This window comes from Toxotes jaculatrix, chromosome 13 (assembly GCF_017976425.1).
Source record: "Toxotes jaculatrix isolate fToxJac2 chromosome 13, fToxJac2.pri, whole genome shotgun sequence".
Classification (NCBI taxonomy): Eukaryota; Metazoa; Chordata; class Actinopteri; family Toxotidae; genus Toxotes; species Toxotes jaculatrix.
The window spans coordinates 21,399,313-21,418,364 of record NC_054406.1 but is presented as its reverse complement, the minus strand read 5'-3'; the positions used below and the strand labels follow the sequence as shown (position 1 = coordinate 21,418,364).

The following is a 19,052-nucleotide window of genomic DNA, read 5'->3' as shown; positions in this document are numbered from 1 at the left end:
ATGTTTTCAGTCATGAGTATAGAGATGTCTGCATGTCCGAGCTTCATGTGGCTCTGCCAGCAGCTGATATGTGGACGCAGGACTCTGGGCGTCTTTTTAAAGTCTTGAGCCAAGTTTGGTCTCTGCACTGATCTGAGCTCAACACACACAAGCTCCCTACATCATCAACTAGGACCAACATCTGCAACCCATTGCACTTGTTAATTATCTGAGGTTGAACCTTATGGAAAATACGACACAAGACATGGGAATGTAAACAGTGCACAGTGGGAACTCCCATCTGAGAACAGAGTTCACGGTGTATTGGTTCTTATCAGGTCAGGAGTGCGCGATTAGATCTGATGCAGGACACATTTTGATCCACTTCACTGCCATACCACAGCACATGAGTACAGTATAGGAGCCACAGAGAGAACATGAGACCTGAGCAGGAGCTTTGAAACACACGTTCTGGATACAGTTTGTGTGAGTGATAAGACCGAGCTATAGTGGTCCAAGCCTGACCCCACCAGAGTCTGGGTCTTGCAGCATGCATCTTTTTTTCTGTGACATTTCAAATGAACCTTCACCAAGACTCCTTCCTGTTCCACATGGTGGCCAATAACTTTACAATAAGAAGACAAGGCATATGTTACTGTTATGTGACATAGTAACATGACATAAAATGACATAAACAGAAGAGGGCTAAGCAGGAACCGTGACCGCTGTCCAACAGGAAGTACATTATTTTGCTGCTGTCATGACAGCTAGCAATACTTTGCATTCAGCTGTAGAGTCATTGTTAAGTAATAACATTGATCGTTCCACATTAACCTCCACAGTATCCTGTGTCTGTTCCATCTGTCCAGAACGTGTAAACAGAAGGACAGCCTTTTTTTTTTTTTTTTTTTTTTGGCAAGTCATGACTGAAATGGACCGGTCTGCTTCTCTGTGCATTGGTCAGCAAACTATGCTGAATCTCAGAACATATTATTTTTACTGATGCTTGAGTTATTCTTATGCTCTGAACAGTCTTGTCCGATTCTCTGAGGTGAAAACAAGACATCTAATCCAGGATCCTGTGTACATGGACACACACAAAGACCCCAGCTCCATTCAACCAGCAACACAACTGGAGTTTTTCACCTTCCAGCAAAAGGTTCCTGGTTTTCCACTGATGCGTCAGTGTCCAAGTCATCCAGAGCCGGGCTCTGACTGCAGGAATGCGACTGACACATAGCTGTGAATGTTATGTACGTATGTCTGCACGGACAAAGGCTCCACATGCTCCTATGACTTCTTTGTGTCATCACACTGGAAAAGAGCAGGTGGAAAAACCGGTTGCCGTTTGCCAGCTGGCAAATCCCAATGTTTAGCCTAGAATGAAAAACAATGAGAGCCTGTAACAGCTTATTATGTGATCAGTCTCACTGGGGCTGTTGTGCAACTGCCAAGCTGAACCTGCTGTGCTTAATGTCATATGCTTCAAAACTGTAATTACAAGTTCCATTTACTGGAAAAAAATTTGGCAAAAAAAAAAAAATAAAATAAAATAAAATAAATATATATATATAGCTGGTGAAGCAGCTGGATTTGATTCAAGACTGGACATTATAGTAGAGAGTGTATGGTGGAGGCTGGAGGGGAGTCCCACCAGCCCTCTGCTCCGAGTCAAATATCCATATCTGTAACTGAACCAGACACCAGAAACTCCTTGTGCCAGTCACAGCGGAGACCTGTGAACTCCCCCGAGTTGTGAAACTCTTTCTACACCAGCGTTCTTCTTTCTCACGCACCTCCGGCAGCAGTGAGCCGCACCGATTACCTGCTCTGCGTGGTGCCTGCTGTGTATGTGGGGATGAAAAACCTGGAAGTGTACTGCCACCTTCTGGAGAATGTCCATTACTACTACTTCTCTACTTTACACAGTTTTTACAGATGGTTATATGTCTTTCTCTAACCTGGGCTCTTCGCACAGTTTTCTTTTTCAACACACATCTCAGCACAACAATTCATCTCACATTCAAAATAAACTGAACCTGCATTCATTAATTATTTGGTGAGTTCATCACGGCAAAGACCACAATTTGTGATTTACTGTCGTTTTGTACCGTTTATCCAAAACAATCAGACCAAACTCGCTCAAAAACCGATGGCAAGGTCCAGAGGAGTGTTAAAAGAGTTTAAAACATTTATTATGCATACTGTGAGGAGTCATAGAAATTCATTTAAATAGGTTTTGTTTTGAAGAACGGAGTTTCATTTTTGAGATACTGTCATTCATCATCCGGAACGTTCCGAGCAGAATATAATGCAGCACTTGGTAATATTTACAGACACGGATTGGATTTATATTGGTAATCTGTTAGAACTTTCATTTTACAACATGTATAGTACAACCACATGTGCCTTCACCACCAGAGGTCATGAGTCCCATGTAATGTTACTGTGAAGGCCAGGCAGGCCGGCCGAGGCAGAGCCTGGGGCACTCCACGCACTTTTTACATTAGCAGGTAACACGACAACAGGTAACAAAAAAAATAATAAATTTACAGTCCCTAAAAACCACAGATTTATTTACCTTAACAAGCAATGTTTTTTTTTTGTTTGTTTTTTTCTTTAATTTATTTTAATTTGCCTAATCGGAAATCATCATTCCCAATAACATTTTTATGTTTTGAAATACAGTGACAGCTAGTGTTAGTGCAGTAAATAAGACAAGAAATGAATGTGGCAAATTAAAGGAATCTCAGATTTGAAATCGCTCCACCACCTCCGTCCTACATTCTCTCCTTCATCTCGGGTTTAAGGTTTTTTTTTTTTTTTTGTTGCAGCTACTTTACAGAGAACGGGCTCGATCAGATCAGATGAGTGTGTTTTCCACGCTGACCGGCCCTCGTGTGTGAATTTACTCCGCTCACCTTAACCAAGCGATCGGCCTCTTGCTCTTTTTTTTTTGTGATTCCAAGCAGGTACTTGCAGGTGAGAGGGGGCGGAGTTAAATGGAGTAGTGACGCGTTGGTTGTGCGGAGGCATCTCACTTAGAGGCTTGCCAGATGATGATGCCGAGTATGACGAGAACGATGGAACAAACCATGGCCAGGATGCACATCTTCTTCCTAGACTTTTGCTGTGATGGAGAAGCAGAGGACGGAGGGTGAGTGGCGGGGACTTCACCGACTGACGGCGCTCCAGAGCGACTGCCTGCACACTCACCTGGTAGTAGCTGGCTCTCTGGAGCTGCTCTGTTCCTCGCTCTACATGAACTTCAGCGCTCTCCACGTTTGCCTCGATGCTATCTGCAGGGCAGAACGCACAGCGAGGTGAGCTAGTGGAGACTGTTCAGGTTTGTAGCCTCCACAATCAAACAAACAGTTTGTCTCCTTGTGCTACCGCTACTTACCAATCATTTCTCCCTGGTCGTGGATCATCACTGCCAGGTCCTTGAAGATCTGGTTCACATCCAAGATGTCAGACTGAAAGAAAAAGGCAAAAAGTTAGAACCAGCTGTGGCTGTAGTGGGAGTCTCAGGACATGACAGCAGATTTTAGACAGAGGCCTGCGTCCACAGTGGGGCAGGGGGGGGCTGGTAGTCCTCCGCTGTGTCCTGGTCTGTGGCGATATTAGAAACAGTGAGCAAAGACTGACCTCCAGCTGTCTGATGTTGGTTTCTCTCTCCCTTATGAGCTCCAGGTCCTCCTCTGTGATGGCCACTTCCTCTGTCTGGGTGGTCATCTGACCCCAGTCGTCTTGGCTTTACACAAACAGGACAACGTGAGCGCAACTCGAAAATACTGTGCCCATAACCTAAGGCTCAAATTATTCCTCAACACTTTCACACGTACAGTCTAAGTAAAGACTTTTTTTCTATGGCAGGTTTAAAACCAAGCTAAGAAACAGAGTGAAGCACAACACACATTGCTGTAATCTAGTTCCTCCTGCTGTGTCCATTTACTGTCACATTCCACGTGGCTAAATGAATTATTTTTCACTCGTTAAAATGAAATCACACCATGTTTTGATCTTAGAGTTAAAATGACTACTAACTAACTGACACTGCTGGGATGTGTGGGAATGGAAAATATCACTTGCATTAGAAAATAATAAATACACGGTGTCTGTCCTGAACTGCTGTTCAAGGAAACCCTGAACGAACGACAAGTCACTTACTTATCGAACGAAACAAGCTTTTCATCTCGAGAACCGTCCTCAGCCTGAAAGAGAAGGAAAAACCCATGGCTGTTAAGGTCAAGTCACCAAAAACGCAGATTATCGAGACTTAATCTGATGTTTCATCACTCATGAATGTGGTTAGGTGACTTCTTTACTGCCATCCTGCTTACTGATAGGCGGGACCCAGCCCTCGCTCTGGCTACTGACTCCTTTTCCCTCTCTGCCGCACGCCGCTGGACTGCTTGGAAGTTGTTGAGAGCTGCTGAGAAGTCATTCATCAGTCGTTCCCTCTGGATCTTTTGCTGCCTCTGGACACCACAGAGCAGAGGGAGACATGCGGTATATTAGACGAGTTGGACAGATAAAGGAAGAATTCAAAGACATAAAGAGGGTCACATCTCAGATTTTCTTAACTGTGCCAAAAAAAAAAAATGTAAATAAATCAAATTTACCACACCAGTTAAATCAGACTGTTGGAGAAGCTGTGGTGGAAAGAATTCAAAGCACTCGTGTATTTTTTTTTTTTTTTTTCAGATTTTAACACTAATAAAAAAAATTGTAGTTTGCTGTTCACATGAAACATCTGCTGATGTGAAGGCCATGCCTCACAAACATATCTCAGAAGATTAATGATCAAGAGCTGATTTGCTGATTTGCATAAAGCTGGAAAGAGTTACAGAGGGATCTTGAAGAGTTTCTATTTTCATCTGTCCACAGTCAGACAAACTGTCTATAAATGGACACACTGTAGTTCTGTGACTACTCTGACAGAAGTGGGCATCCCGCTGAGATGACTGCAAAGGTACAACACAGAGGCTCAGTGAAGTACAACAGGAAGCCCAGAGTAACAGCTAAAGGCTTTCAGGACTCATTGGAGCTGTTTTGTGTATTGATGAAACTAAGGTTGAACTGTCTGGGAAGAAAACGCAGCATTGAGCTCTGCATACCAAAATGAAAACATCATCCTAACAGTGAAATATGGTGAAGGGAGCATCAGGATTTGGGGCTTTGCTGCCTCCTGGACCTGGACAGCTTCCCATCATCGAAGGGAAAATGAATTCCCAAGTTTATAAAGGTACCTTACAGGATAATGTCAGGGTGACTGTCACCAGCTAAAGCATCTTAGAGAGACGCTCACAGCAGACATCTTAACTGAAGCAGCTCTGTGAGGAATTTCATGAACAGTTAACACAGTAATTCCAAAGGGGTCACATACTTTTTCTTCCCATTGTAAATCAGATCAATAGGAGGGAATCTTATTTACTGACAGTTTACTTGATTCAAAATTGTGCAGTGTAAACAAATTGAAATCTGACTTGTTCTGTACTATTGTTGGGAAAAAGAGCACAGCACCTCACTGAGATAGTAAAGACAGGAAAGTGTGACTGCTGATGAGCCAAGGTGGACTTTAATTGCTGCTCACTGGTTGTTAGTCATTACCACAGAGGAGACTTTGCTCCCAGCTGATATTCAAATGACATTTACTCATTTTCTGCCACTCCATTACAACAGCTGATGAGCCCTGAGCGTAGTCTGTGGTTATATCTTACAGGGGAATCTGGTGAGCATTTCACTTCATTTTCATAAAATGTACAACTTCAGTCCAAGGTTTTTTTTTTAATTTTCAACAGTATGTCTGACAGCACAGCCAATGGGGGAAACCTGAACAACCTCTCGGCTACTGGGAAACCATAGAAAAAGTAGACCATGCTAGACTGACACTTACTTGCTCTGAGGGTGACAAGGGCAAAGGGATGGATCCCAGCTCTTTCAGGTGCTTATTTGTTTCTTTTGCCAGTTGGTTCGTGTAGTGTTGTATCTGTTGCCTGTGGAAACACCAGCAGTTTAGAATAACTAAAGACTGTACACCTCTGTAATACCTGTGACAATACAGTGCTGTAGTGCTGGTCTAATTTAAGTAACAACCTATAACTGTTTCAACATGACAATGACTAAGCAAAAGTAAAAGAGTGTGTCTGTGTGTTTGGCAGAAAGAGAACAATATGGGAGTTAGAGGAGATGAAGCTGATACATACAGACGATCCTGGAGTTCACTGGTGTCCTGTCTGGTCCCCAGCTGGTTCACCATGGTCTTTATCTGCGCAGCTGTCATGAGAACAAGAGACAGTGATAAGTCTCAATCCCGTAATGGAGGAACTCATACTGTCATTAGTTCTTTCGTAGGGATGCACCATTACTATTCTAACAGCAACTTTGACAACATGTTTTATTTTCATCAGATGTTCCTCACTTTATGACAACATGATTTCAACGTTCAACTTTGTGTTTTCCTGAACAAACACAGCATTGTCACACATTTCACTTACATGTAACCTGTAACACATTTGGTGAACTTCAATACCACACAACATACAACTGTAGCAGAATAACTGAAATGACGTGATCATATTTCAGTGCTGTCTGTGAGGACTAAGCCTGTTTCTGTTTCACTTACACTATGAGACACTGAGGTAGACAGAACAGAATGCCACACAGAATGGCCCCGGAAGGTTCAAACCCTGGACCTCCTTGCTGTGAGGCATCTTTGTGGCCTGATGGCTGAGATGTACCCCACATACTTTATGTTCCAATGAGATGGATAGAGAGGTGTGCATCCAGCGGGAAAGCCCAAACTCACAAGGCAATACTGGAAACTCTGGTGTATGAAAAGTAGCTCATGTTTGTCCCAAAAGTCAAGAGAAGTCAAGTAAACGGGGTCTGAAAAGTCTGTGAATCTAGTTAGCAACACTGTCTGTAAATGCTCCACTGAAGACATAATAGAAACTGTTCATGTCAATTCATTTTGAAAGAGCAATGGTCAAAGGGGAAACGTGTTTGTGGTCCAGGTTCAGCACAGTGAGGCAGACTGCAGCCTGACACAGCATTCTCCATCGTCATTCCTGAATCAGTTAGTGAGTGAGCAGGTTTATTTGGCTACGGCCACAGTCTTGTTCACGCTGTAGCAAAAAGAGCTACTGTTACAGCAGGGAAGCAGTGAAGCACTTACTGTTCTGTGTGATCTTCTGGATGTTGGAGCTGCATGTTTGTATGATGGTGTTGAAGTCCCGTGGGACAGGGTGGTAGCTCTCTGCTTGGCCGTATGACATGTCTGCCAAAATGAGCTTTTGCCTTTGGAGTTGAGCTGCAGACACACAGAGGAAAGTTTCTGCAATTAGAAACCATTCAACTGTGTTTCTTAACAACTGCCATGTTAGCTATAGCGTTTGAAAAGACAATACAATGGCAACTATCAGGTGGGCCCAATGTTGACCACTTGTTCAAAGAACATCATCTGCTGTAAACTAATTGACATCCTGAGACAAGAAACTGTGGAGAAGTGTTTTACAGTGAACGTTAGGTTTCCAAATCTGCTGTTTACAAAATGACAGAGCAGCTTAGTCATTCTTCCTACATGCCACATAGTCCGATTACAGCTCCAGAATAATGAGCATTTTATTGTTTTATTGACGGGAGAGATTAACCTATATTTATCGAGGAAACCTGGTCCGAATAACAACTGCTAGCTTGCCAGCAGTTAGCCCGCTAACGCCGAATCATTCAAGCTCACTGACACCCAATATCGTGTAAGACATGATATTTACTAAGCCATAACGCGAATGTATTTCTAACATAGTTTGTACACACATTGATGGTGTACACATAAAAACAATTAAGCCCAACTCTCATCTTTCTCTGCTTAGCTACCGAAAGTTACGGGAGGGTGTGCAGTCTTTGCTCAGCTGTTAGCTTTCTAGCTAACGGACGTTAACTTGTCAGCTTTTAATTATTTAGGATAGAGTGGCTATCTTGACATAGCTAAGCCTGTTCCTCACCAGGTACGACTTAGCGACACACTATATTGACAATAACACTAAAGCGTCTTATTTTAAAAAGAAAACGATATACTTGCTTATTTGGCTGTTCCAAATGGACACATAGGACTACTGTTTTCCGTTATGCCGTAGGGATATTACCCTTCCTGGTCGGTGACGTTATCGCGTAATGTCTCCCGTGTTGGGACGCCTGCGCAGAAGCAATGCAGGCCGTTAGGTTAGCTCTGACGTTAGCAGTGTAACAGCTGATTGGTTTAAATGTTGGATGAAGAAGTTGTATAGACACTTCTCATTTTTTGTTTAAATGGAGAGATTTTGATTAGACTTTAGGTTTATTCTGTTAACAGAACCAGTGTTGTCTGGTCCATGGTGATTTTTTTTTATCAGTGAAAGATATATTCAGATTATATCACAGTTTGAATAGACTGTAGATAATCTATGATAGTCTACGATAGGGATATCACTGAGTTTCTTAAAATAACAATGTGCATTTATTAAGCCCTCACTGTCTAAATATCTGACAGATCAGTAATGATAATCTGTTTGACTAATGTTTCCAGTATATGAATCAGCCAGCCCAGACTTCATTGCAGGACTTATCCCTCTAAACTAAAAAAAAAAATCAGTTGGGTGGAGGGATTCTCTGAATGGATTGGTTAGTATGAAAATGATGTGAACCATATACTGTGTCTTGAACTGTCCAGGTTTGGTGAGCCTGTTCCATCAGCAAGACGTTACTAATGAGCCTGCGTTGGACTGTTGGAGATAACACTTCAAGACCTGAGTGAACTGTGTTGGGAGTGTCAGGCCTGGTCTGTGTGTAGACTGATGCTTTTTGTCTGGCATGTCACTGCTTGTAGTTATCAGCCACCACTCTGAGCCTCAGTGGTTTCCGGTTGCCCAGTGAAACCCAACACTGATGAATGGGAAGCGTGACACCTCTGGACAGGATCTGAAGGGGGCCAGCGGAGTGTGTTGTGACAGGTTCGGTTACTGCGGTCAGTGCGCTCAGTTCAGGAAACTCTAGTTATTGATCTCTGACACAGAGAAGAGCTCCGGATATTTGGCCCACATTCTGTGAGCAGAAGATACCAAGCTTTGTAGCGCCGTGATATTGACGAGTGTTTGGTAAATTAGGTATTTTAGATGAGATTGGATTAGATTCAAGACAATGAAAAGCAGTTAGCATCTAAGCAGGAGTGGAAATGAAAAATGAGTTACAGATAGGTAAGGGATATGTAGATGTATGATATCATCTGATACACATTGGTTTTTTTTTTGTTAAATTGGTAAATAAAAATTGCAAAAGATAATTCTCTGATGTACAAATGGAAAGGAAGGACACAACTAATTTGGGAGACACAAAGCACACAGCTACTCTTATGCATGGAGTCCATTTTATTTGAATATTCTATCTATTAATATCACCAAAAAAATCCTTCAAATAGAAAACATCACATAGAAATGCCATGTTATTCAACCGTACTGTTGAAGGAGCACAGCTGCTCCCTACATCAGGTTATTCTGGGTATTAACAAGACAAAAACTCAATCAAGTATTACAGTGAAACCACAAGGCATTTGGGTTGTTTTGTGACACACAGTCTGTACAAATGACCCCAAACACAGTTACTGCATTTATCAGTGCGGCTGGAAAAAAGGTAGATCCAAGGTAAGAAAGTGCAAAAAAGTCTAACAGGGCTTCAGGTCACTTAGACCACTGGGGTTTCCACTGAGGATAATGAGGAACATGCCTTCAAACAGTGCTGACCGGCTCAGCCCTAAACGAGCAGTGCTGCGTGTGTGTGTGTGACAGGACTGCTCATTAAAGCCGAGGCAGCTCTTCCACAGGTTTAGCAGCCACGGTCCTGCTTTCACCATCTTTCTCCTGAGCAACAAATCTTCCTCTCAATGTCATAACAAACACGCACAACTAAAACAAAGGTAACCCTCAGTGGTATCTATAGGAAACAAAGTGCAAGAATGTGGTCGTCCTCACCACGGACACGGATATAAAACACTACTGTAGGTAAGTACACTTAGATCATGGGTGCATGAGAGACCAAAGATTTTAGTATTAGATCAATAAGATTTTGCTAAAACGAATGGACGTCCATTAAATTAAACCATATTCATGCACAAGAGACCACAAAAATTTAAGCATTCAGTTATTCTTAGGGTGAGAAAACCTTGTGGGGCAGCATTTAGTTTAGCCTGACTGATACACGTCGTCACATCCAGTATCCCTGGCTGATTTAGCTTATCACAGATCCGAAATCTCTTAATAAAAATCACATTGCTCCGTTAACTCACAGCGCCTCACTGAGCAACAAGGTTAACGTTACCATAAGGCAGCTGCATTTTTAATCATGTTCATGAATTATGGTGTTTACCACATTTGAGGGGAGGTTTGAATTTTGAAAATAAAGACTAATAAATAAGTACAGAAATCCCAATGATGTAAATATAAACAGCCTCGCCACACACGTGTCTGAGCTGTGCGTGCTGCAGTAACTCTAGCCTATAGCCTGTACGTCAGGCGGTCATGGAATACTCCGCACCCACACTCTCCCCCTCTAAACTGCACGAGTCATGCACATAAGTCAAACACCACGCCACCCACCCAATTCTCAACCTGTGGGAAACACGGAAACCAGTTCTCAGAGGGCTCTAACTTTATGGGATATTAAAACTCTATTTGCTAGTGTAGCTACTGAGAGACTACCAGAGAGAAAATCCTCCCAAATCAGAAACTGTGAAGTTTAAAAAAAAAAAAAAACTAAGTTGGCACCAAATGCTTGGTAAATTTTTTATAGAAAAGTAAAAGTAAGGTTGAGTAAAAAGTATCATTTTTTGTATTGATAAAGTAATAGAGGTATTGTACTGGCACTGGTATAGAAAATGTTGTCAAACTTCATCCAGCCCTAAACGCAGCACACTGAACTGATTCTCTCAAGTCTGCACTACACATGCAATACAGCACACCGCACAAGTCGCACACTCGGCTAGCATGCACACGGAATGGTGGTGGTGTTGAGGGATTACAGGTCATGGCTGGCAGTGTGGTGACAGCTTTTATTCAGGTCTGGGTTCAGGTTCGTGCAGGAAGCGGAGCAGGCTCAGATGATGGTCTTCAGCTCCTCGTCGGTCAGCTGGTTGACCGCCATGATTTTGGTCAGCTGCTCGGCGTACCTCCCCTGGTCCTGCATGAAGTGTGGGATGCGGACGTTCTCCATCTGAGCCACGGCTTTCAGGCGGTCCAAGTCTTCGAATGAGACCTGAGCCCACGGGGAAAACAAGAGCAACAGATTCAGCCACCCTGTGCACCGCAGAACAGAAGTGAAATTATGAAACTATGATGACGACTGTAATTTTTGATGTCTTAAGGTTTTTGGTGAGTTTTATTGTTTGATGAGAGCTATTTTTGTGTCTTGTGGCCTCAAACCACTGGTGTTGTAAAGCTTAGTTGCTTAGTTAACAAATGCATCAGTCCTTAAATCCTGTGCAGCATCTACAGCTGGAACACTGGTCAAACATCAGTGGCTCCAATGAAGCATAAGAACACGGTCTATTGCATAAGCTTTATTCAGCCCTGCTTTCCATTTATTTTACTCTATGTCTGAACCTCAACCATCCTCTGTGTAATTAAACCTTTATTTCATGTGACATAATATCATAAATGATAGTACCCTGCTGAAATATAGAAGTGTGATAGAAGTGCTGTCAGAGAAGAGATCCACAGGAAAATCAAACAAAAGGGTCTGAATGTTTGGGAGTGGCCAAAAACCCAGGAAATACAACTGACTGGGGAAGGCAGACAAGGAACTGGTCAGTCAGCTGAGGCCTGATCTGTTACTCTGATATGGAACAAATGTCCACAAGGAAGGAAGCTGTCTCTGGCTGATCCAGAAAAGATGGGAAGTGCCTGGCAGTGGAGGGTATCACAGGCACAAGCAAACTACTGGTATTTAGTACCATGAAGCTGTTGTGAGTAAGGCGGTGGTGGTAAATTCAGAAACTCTGAACTGGCAAACAAGTTGAGAGGTCTCGTTCGGGAGTGAGGGTGAGATGGAGAGTTATTATTCAATATGGCTGCTGCACCGACCCCGAGAGAGGCAGCTGAGACGCCTCACCTTTCCAAGAGCCATCAGCAGTGGGAAGTTGATCTTGTCTCTGTATCGCAGGATCTTCAGGATGCCGTCCAGGTAGACCTGGTCTTTACTGAAGCACCCTGCAATGTGAGAGGTCAGAGAAGAAGAGCAATAAAACTTTGACGAGTATTAATTTTGACTCTAAATTAAACATGTAATCAAGCCAAACATCTTAAATCTTGTCTAATGAAAAAGCGACCTGGCTGTGCTGTGTCGATCTGGCCTCTCTTGGCTCTGACACAGTAGTCCCAGCGGGTGTTGGGGTCCTGGACGAAGCGTCCCAAGTCGTGGAAGAGCTGAGAGAAGGACATGTGGCTGGCCTGGTAGACGGTGTAGTAGAGCAGGGCAGCGCGCCACAGAGTGGGGTCTTTCCTGAACAGGACGCTGTGGATGCTGGCCAGGCCCTCCTCTGTGGGGTTCAGGGGCTTCAGGTTGTGCTTCTTCCTGCCCACGCTGCTGCTCCACGGCTGATGGCAGTTGTTGATGCCGCGGAAATAATGTGTGCCTGGTGGAATGGGACAAGGGCTATTTATATAGTTACTTTCAAATTCAAATTAAAGTCAACTTTATTTGTAGCAGCATCAATGTCACGATCTACTAACAATATTTTAGTAAATACTGAATGACAGCCAGTCGGACCTGTGATTACGTCAAATTTCCCATTTCTCTGGTGACCTCCAGTAAACCCCACATGAAGCATTACGCTTTGTATGAGAACTGCTGTACCCACCAATCTCATGCCTGAGCATGCCCTCCAGCCAGTGCTCCCGTGCAGTGGAGATGTTGATGGTGAGTGTGGGTCTGCTGTTCACGACTGTCATGGAGGCTCTGGACAAGAGGTCATCTGTCACCTGGACCACGATCTATCAACACAATATCAGAAACAGAATCATTAGCATTAGGAACCACCAACCCAGACACGACAGCCCCACAGTACAGTTGTGCACAGTGTACAGTTAGATGTTCCCATTACTGAGCTGTAACAGAGTTACTATAACACTCATATGGTAAAAAATGACTCATATCCAAAAAAAGGAAAAAGCTGTTGTTATCGCTGCCTCACAGTTTTTCATCAGCACACCATGTCTATTCAGACTAACACCTATTTGTGCTAGAGACACAAATCCTTGACTATATTTTTGTAAGGTCCCGTTTTACATAAGCCAGTCATTTACACTATTACCTGCAGCAGATTTCTGAAATAAAGGGGTAGGATAGTTGGCCTACTGCTGATGATTTTAATGGACCTGAACTTATGAAAAAGCGACCTGTGACCCAAATTAGAAATGCTAAGTAGCTGTCCTAAACTTCTTCCTATTAGATAAATAATCTATAATCTATCTAATAAGATTAAAAATATATATATATCTTTGCAGGCTTTGTGAATCAGCATGTTTGCTGCTGTATTTGTTCGCATTAGATGGGGCAGACGTTGATGTCACTGGACCCCCCCCCGCCCCCGCCCAGGAACGACTGGGAAATGCTGCTGGAGTTAGAATGTCCAGGTCTTCAATGTGACTGCACCTCAATGCCCCCCCCCCCCCCGTGGAGTTCAATCTGACTGAAATAGAGCAGCTGTCTGCTGTTCAGGAAATGCTGATTGTTCATACTCTTATTCATATACCTACAGGAGAAATGAAGAGCAGGAGCAGGAGGGATGCAGCACGGAAGGCAGCAAATACAGGACACGGTCAGGTCTGAAGCCTTATTATATTATTGCTGAAATATGTTACATGTCACATCATCTACACTGGACAGTGTCACAGTGAGTTTGTTGGGTGGATTCCTTCCTTTCACTCACTTGTATTTTCGTTCTGCTGTGTAGTATGTTTCAACCCATTAGGCATTTGCCACACAAACACGAGGTGCGTGTATACGTGGTGCGATGTGTTCAGTGGAACATTATTAAGCGGGTGATGTAACATGTATTGCTTGATGTTGTTACATAAACACAAGTCCACAAAGGCAAACTGGTTTTGATGACCTGAGTGCAGCTTTTTTTTTTTTTGCAAGGTCTCTGGTGCCCTCCAGTCTGCTGCTCTGTACAAATCCACACAAGACACAGACTGCAGAGGGCAGCCGCAGAAACACCAAAACACCAGGCTCCAAATCACTGCCTCTTCAGCTCTCTTTTACTGTGTGTAATATGCTCTGCAGTGGGACCTGCCAAAACTGTGTTGGTGGGGAAAAAAAAAAAATCAAAGCTACAAATAATGTGCAAATAAACAGAAACTTATCTCCTTCGTGATGAAATCAGTCCTGTGCGCTCTCACCTCCCCCATGCATCCTTCCTTCTCCATGTATTTCTTGACATTCTGCCAGATGCGACTCTTGGTGAGGAGGTTGCCTCCAGTGACCTTCTCAAACTTCTCATAGCTGCCATATCGCTGCAGGGCGAGCTCCATGATGTGCACGGCCTGTCAGAGATGAGAAACCCGTGATGTGAAATGCTGCCCGACACTAATGACCGGCTTTGACATGTTCTGTTGCTGATGTTTTGGAGAGGCGGGGTACCACTCAAAGTGGTAGTAAAAGATAACTGCAGATAGATAACTAGTCATTCTGCTTCAGTTTATTGTCACCATTTTACCCTTTTAGTCTTCAGACTCTGGTTTCTGGTTTTAAGTCCCATTCTTCTAGATGGGAACATAAGAGGGGGAAAACTTACTAAATGTCACAGACTGTTTTGACTTACAGTATCATCACCTCATGAAGTTATTATGGCTGTGCAACCAGTTTCCTATTTCCACAACCAGACATAGAGTACAGTTAGCAGTCAACAGTGAGCTGGAACAATCCTGAAATGCTGTGTAGAGCGGAGGGGAAGTGGAGAGTGTGGTATTCTCTGTGGGTTCAACACTATGAACCAACCATTTCACATTCTACATAGTCATTTGATCTACTGCTCATATACAAATATGCATTAGTGGATTAGAGTCATTTAATATTATTTATTATTTCATTACCTGAAAAATAATCAAACTGAAATATATAGACTACTACTACATGTTTTTTTTCTAGTGCCATTATCCTTATTCTGTCAGGTTTTCCAAGGATTTGTCAGTGCTAATTACTAGAAATTGTCAATTAATTGTTTCATTGCAAAACTTTGGACTTTGAGGTCGTCTGTTATAGGTATTGGGACTTTTTCCCACCTAAAATGAATCAACGTAGCAGCCTGCGAGGAAAACTGCCAAAACATGCGTTATTAAGCATTTTGATAAAGGTTAACTGTTATAGATGCTCTTGAGCTCACGTGGCCAAGTGAACCAAAGAATTGAATTCCAAACAGGTTTGGTGGCAACACAGCCTTACCTGTGTCAGGAAGCGATCTGAGGCGTTATTATGCCGTGCCAAAACAAGCGGAGAGACGGGGTTGCTGTACTCAAACTGCGGGTTGTAGCAGAACTCCGACTTGAAAAACTTGGCCTTCTCCTTCTCCACATTAGATGGCTTGATGGCAGTAAGGATGCAGAGCTTCTTGGCGTTTTCCACTTCCCGTGTGATTGTCGCTTTGTGCAGTGAGGGAAGTTTGGTGCGAGGTGAGTTGGAGACGCACATCTTCCTGAGCTGTGGAACTGTACGAGGGGTCAGGCCCATCGTTTTGCCCACTACTGCGATGTTCCGTGCTGGTTTGGGGAAACTGGAGAGGACGCAGTTTGTCTGTGCAGGCTTTCGGCCACCTTCTTGAACATGCACCTTTTTAAAAGCCATGCCCGCGTGGTTTCGTCTACCAAGTGTGGCACCACATTTCACGGATGTTTTTGGCCTCTTGTACAGGGACTGCTTTGGCTTCTCCCACTCGTCCTCCTCAGCCTGCCGCAGTATGCTGAAGCTGCTGGAGCCAGAGCTGAAGAGGTCTTCAAGGACACTGGAAGAAATCTTCTCCAGGTATACTTGGCTTGGACTCAGTGCCTTGTTGGAAGAGTTTAAGATGTACTTTTTGGACATTTCTACTTCTGGCCAGTGAAGCCTCTCTGAAATAAGTAATATGAGAAAACATTAATGGAAGATAGTGAATGTGTCTACTGATCACTGCAGAATCACCTTCACATGCAGACCTTTTATAGATAGCTATACAGATAGACTAATCCTCTTATCAAGCCAGGATAAAATTAGATCTCTTCCAGTGCCAAGCTAAAAACACACACACACACACACACACACACACACACAGTAATAAATATATGGATAGCATAACCTCTAATCAGTGTGATGAACAGTGTCTTTACATTTCTGGTAGCAAACTAACAACTGTCTTTTCCCACTTCTTTTTTTTTTGCTTCAGTCATAATGACGTGATCTGACTCAGACAAACTTAAGTTGACTTCTCCTGGACTACTTGTTATGTCAGCACTCTGTGGCTATGCACAGAGTCAGTTTCATGAGTCAGTATCCTGCTATCAGAGAGGGAAATTACTCTCATCACGTCTCCAGAGCCGAACAGCACAGCACAGCACAGGAGTCAGCGAGTGCAGGGCTGCGTGCTTTCCAGTAAGGCAACCTGGAACACCATCACCCTAAGAGCTGACTCTGTGTTCGGACAGGAGCGCTGAGGCATACAGCCGCAGACGTGTCTCCACAAACTAATGACCTCAGCAGCACAGTAATGATTGTAGCTTCATTGGTTTGTTATGTGCTCAGCCATCTAATCAAATGCTATTACCTAACACATCAGCACCTATCTCATCATTCAGCTTCAACTGAGGCTACTATCACATCACTCTGTAGCCAAAGAAATAATCCCATTTAGTGAATCACTAGAAGTTTTACAAAGTTAATCTAAGACATTTCCAAGCTAGTTACTGTATCTGAAATTAAATTTATGACAGGAAACACCTGTCCTGAACCTGGATGCAATTCAACTGCAAAATGAAATGAATCAATGCACAAACATCTCCATCTCATCCATCACCATCATTCATTAAAATATCAAAGCACTACTATTAATTCAAAGCATCTGATTAGCAATAATAAGCATGATTCAGCACAGAGAAAGCCCACCAGAAATCAGACTGCCATGGGTCTTCATTACACAACCGCGCATGATACAATAAGCACTATGATATATATATATATATATATATATATATAAAACAATGAATAAATTCATATTTTCTTTAAATGTTTTTTTTAATGTTTTAATTAGATAATTAACAGCTAACTGGAGCTCATACTGAGCTAACACGTAACTGATGCTACATCAGGAAAGCAGAACAAACTGAAACGACCACATTCAGTAATTAATGCTCCATGTTAACATTCTTTATTAATCCGTTAAGGAGACAAACTCCCAGCTAACAGTCACAGGAAAATAAAAAGAAGCACCAGACAAATGAAACATTACCTGTTACTTTTATTGACTCCAGCATCCTCTGTTAAGGTGCCCAGCTAAACCTAAAAAAATATATACCACAGAGCTGTTCGAAGAATACTAACGTGACTGAAAACCAAAGTTAACCTAGCTAAATTAGCCGGCTAATCTTGTCCAGGTAGAAACTTAACGATGAAGGCGAGTTACCTGTCGCGACTCCGTATTTCAACACGCAAAAATTTATATTTCAAACATGTTAGTGGCTATTTTCTGAGCTGACACTACACGTCCAACCCACGACTGGTTCCCATCCACACTGACAAAAACGGACCGAGCTGTCTCTGCATTGACTGAACTGTTTCCATGGTTTCGTTGTTAGCTACGCAACACACACACACACAGGCGCTCATGGGAAATGAAGTCCATCTGAGCCTGAAGGATGTAACTCAGTGCGCAGGAAAAGGGGGCTGATAAGATCTTTGCTCCCATGTCAACACTGAACAACATGTGATCTCTGTAAACATCTACTTATAAGTCCAGAAATCATTTGTCATGTTAAGGTTGAAGGATGAATAGTCTTTCTCAGACATAATTACAAATCTTATAACTAAACTGTGTCGTTTTGGTTGTTTTGTTATCTCTGGAATTAAGGTGAAACATAATGACAAACACATTTATTAGCCAATATACCGTATGTTAGTTGATCACAGCTAAACTGTGAAGATTTAAAACATAATGTTTAACCATACATAATTGGAAAAACTATCAGTCAGAATTAAGTTTGGATTAAGTTTATCTGTAATGGAACAAATTGCTTCAGATGTTTACTTTCAATTTTGATCAAACAAATAAAAAACAAAACAAAACAAGTATTATGTCATTTTAACTCCATAGTTCATTACACAGACTGTAAATAAAACTCAAATGAGAGCACAGGAAATGAGTAATCATTTTGTACGACTTTATTTTACAGTTAAAGTAACTGACATGTGACTATAAATTCCACCTTCCCTCCCTCTGCTTCTCTTCTCACCCTCTTTCAATTACTCCTCTAACCATCTTCTTTCCTTCATCCTCACCGCTCCTCTTCTCCATCTTTAGTTACCAATCTATTCTTCCTCTATCTCTACCCCCCTTTCCTTTCCTCTCTCCCCCCTTAACCCTCTACCTTTCCTATACTCCCCTACACCAAACTTAATTAAAAGACTTCTTCTGTTGATGTGTTTTTATAAAATGTACAAGAACCGGTTTAAAACACTTTCTGTCATTTCTCTGAGTAATAAAGGTGCTCCAAGACCTTAGCAACTCATACCTGTGCCAGGCTGATATTTTTCCATATTTTCATGCCTGCTGCAGGTTGAACCTGGTCCTAACCAGGTAACTAATGTGGAGGAGCTTGCTGCTGAAGGACACCACCTGACAGACCCAAAGTTTCTCCACCAAAGACATTTTTTTATTCCTGTGTTTGAGACTTGCCCCTCACAGGATCATTCACTGGCCTCCAGAGACTCCTAACGCTTCGGTGTACAGGCGGTTTCTTGGCACACAGTGGGACCAGATCGTACAAAAAGGATGCTAAGTCCACTGTGGAGTTTCCAGTGGG

At 42.7% G+C, this 19,052-nt stretch overlaps 2 protein-coding genes across 5 annotated transcripts; both read right to left on the bottom strand.

Moving 5' to 3' along the window:
• Positions 1–2,896: 2,896 nt before the first annotated feature.
• stx12 (syntaxin 12) lies at positions 2,897–8,155 on the bottom strand. Of its 2 annotated transcripts, none has more exons than XM_041054079.1 (10): positions 8,059–8,155; positions 7,160–7,294; positions 6,189–6,258; positions 5,879–5,978; positions 4,323–4,460; positions 4,150–4,193; positions 3,628–3,733; positions 3,383–3,455; positions 3,196–3,278; positions 2,897–3,109 (listed from the first exon to the last, which is right to left on the bottom strand). In XM_041054079.1, the coding sequence occupies exons 2-10, from the start codon at positions 7,257–7,259 to the stop codon at positions 3,017–3,019; spliced, it is 807 nt and encodes a 268-aa protein (XP_040910013.1). In that variant the 5' UTR covers positions 7,260–7,294; positions 8,059–8,155; the 3' UTR covers positions 2,897–3,016. The 2 variants fall into 2 exon arrangements, with proteins under 2 accessions (XP_040910013.1, XP_040910012.1); XM_041054078.1 differs by having other exon boundaries at positions 8,063–8,155.
• A 2,786-nt stretch (positions 8,156–10,941) lies between these two features.
• si:dkey-222b8.4 (uncharacterized protein KIAA0895) lies at positions 10,942–17,785 on the bottom strand. Of its 3 annotated transcripts, XM_041054260.1 has the most exons (8): positions 17,657–17,722; positions 17,483–17,532; positions 15,451–16,112; positions 14,409–14,552; positions 12,866–12,998; positions 12,335–12,640; positions 12,118–12,215; positions 10,942–11,262 (listed from the first exon to the last, which is right to left on the bottom strand). In XM_041054260.1, the coding sequence occupies exons 2-8, from the start codon at positions 17,505–17,507 to the stop codon at positions 11,104–11,106; spliced, it is 1,527 nt and encodes a 508-aa protein (XP_040910194.1). In that variant the 5' UTR covers positions 17,508–17,532; positions 17,657–17,722; the 3' UTR covers positions 10,942–11,103. The 3 variants fall into 3 exon arrangements, with proteins under 3 accessions (XP_040910194.1, XP_040910195.1, XP_040910193.1); XM_041054261.1 differs by lacking the exon at positions 17,483–17,532 and having other exon boundaries at positions 17,657–17,785; XM_041054259.1 differs by having other exon boundaries at positions 17,483–17,747.
• Positions 17,786–19,052: the final 1,267 nt, after the last annotated feature.

What these genes read in the sequence shown, in the direction of transcription:
- stx12 (XM_041054079.1), bottom strand. Translation starts at nt 7,259, where the DNA reads ATGTCATACGGCCAAGCAGAGAGCTACCACCCTGTCCCACGGGACTTC. An exon ending in GGGCTGGGTCCCGCCTATCA is followed by an intron (nt 4,194 to 4,322) that starts GTAAGCAGGATG and finishes CTTCTCTTTCAG; the next exon opens with GCTGAGGACGGTTCTCGAGA. An exon ending in AAGCTTGTTTCGTTCGATAA is followed by an intron (nt 3,734 to 4,149) that starts GTAAGTGACTTG and finishes GTTTGTGTAAAG; the next exon opens with CCAAGACGACTGGGGTCAGA.
- si:dkey-222b8.4 (XM_041054259.1), bottom strand. Translation starts at nt 17,507, where the DNA reads ATGCTGGAGTCAATAAAAGTAACAG. An exon ending in GGAGTCAATAAAAGTAACAG is followed by an intron (nt 16,113 to 17,482) that starts GTAATGTTTCAT and finishes TACTTATTTCAG; the next exon opens with AGAGGCTTCACTGGCCAGAA. An exon ending in GATCGACACAGCACAGCCAG is followed by an intron (nt 12,216 to 12,334) that starts GTCGCTTTTTCA and finishes CTCACATTGCAG; the next exon opens with GGTGCTTCAGTAAAGACCAG.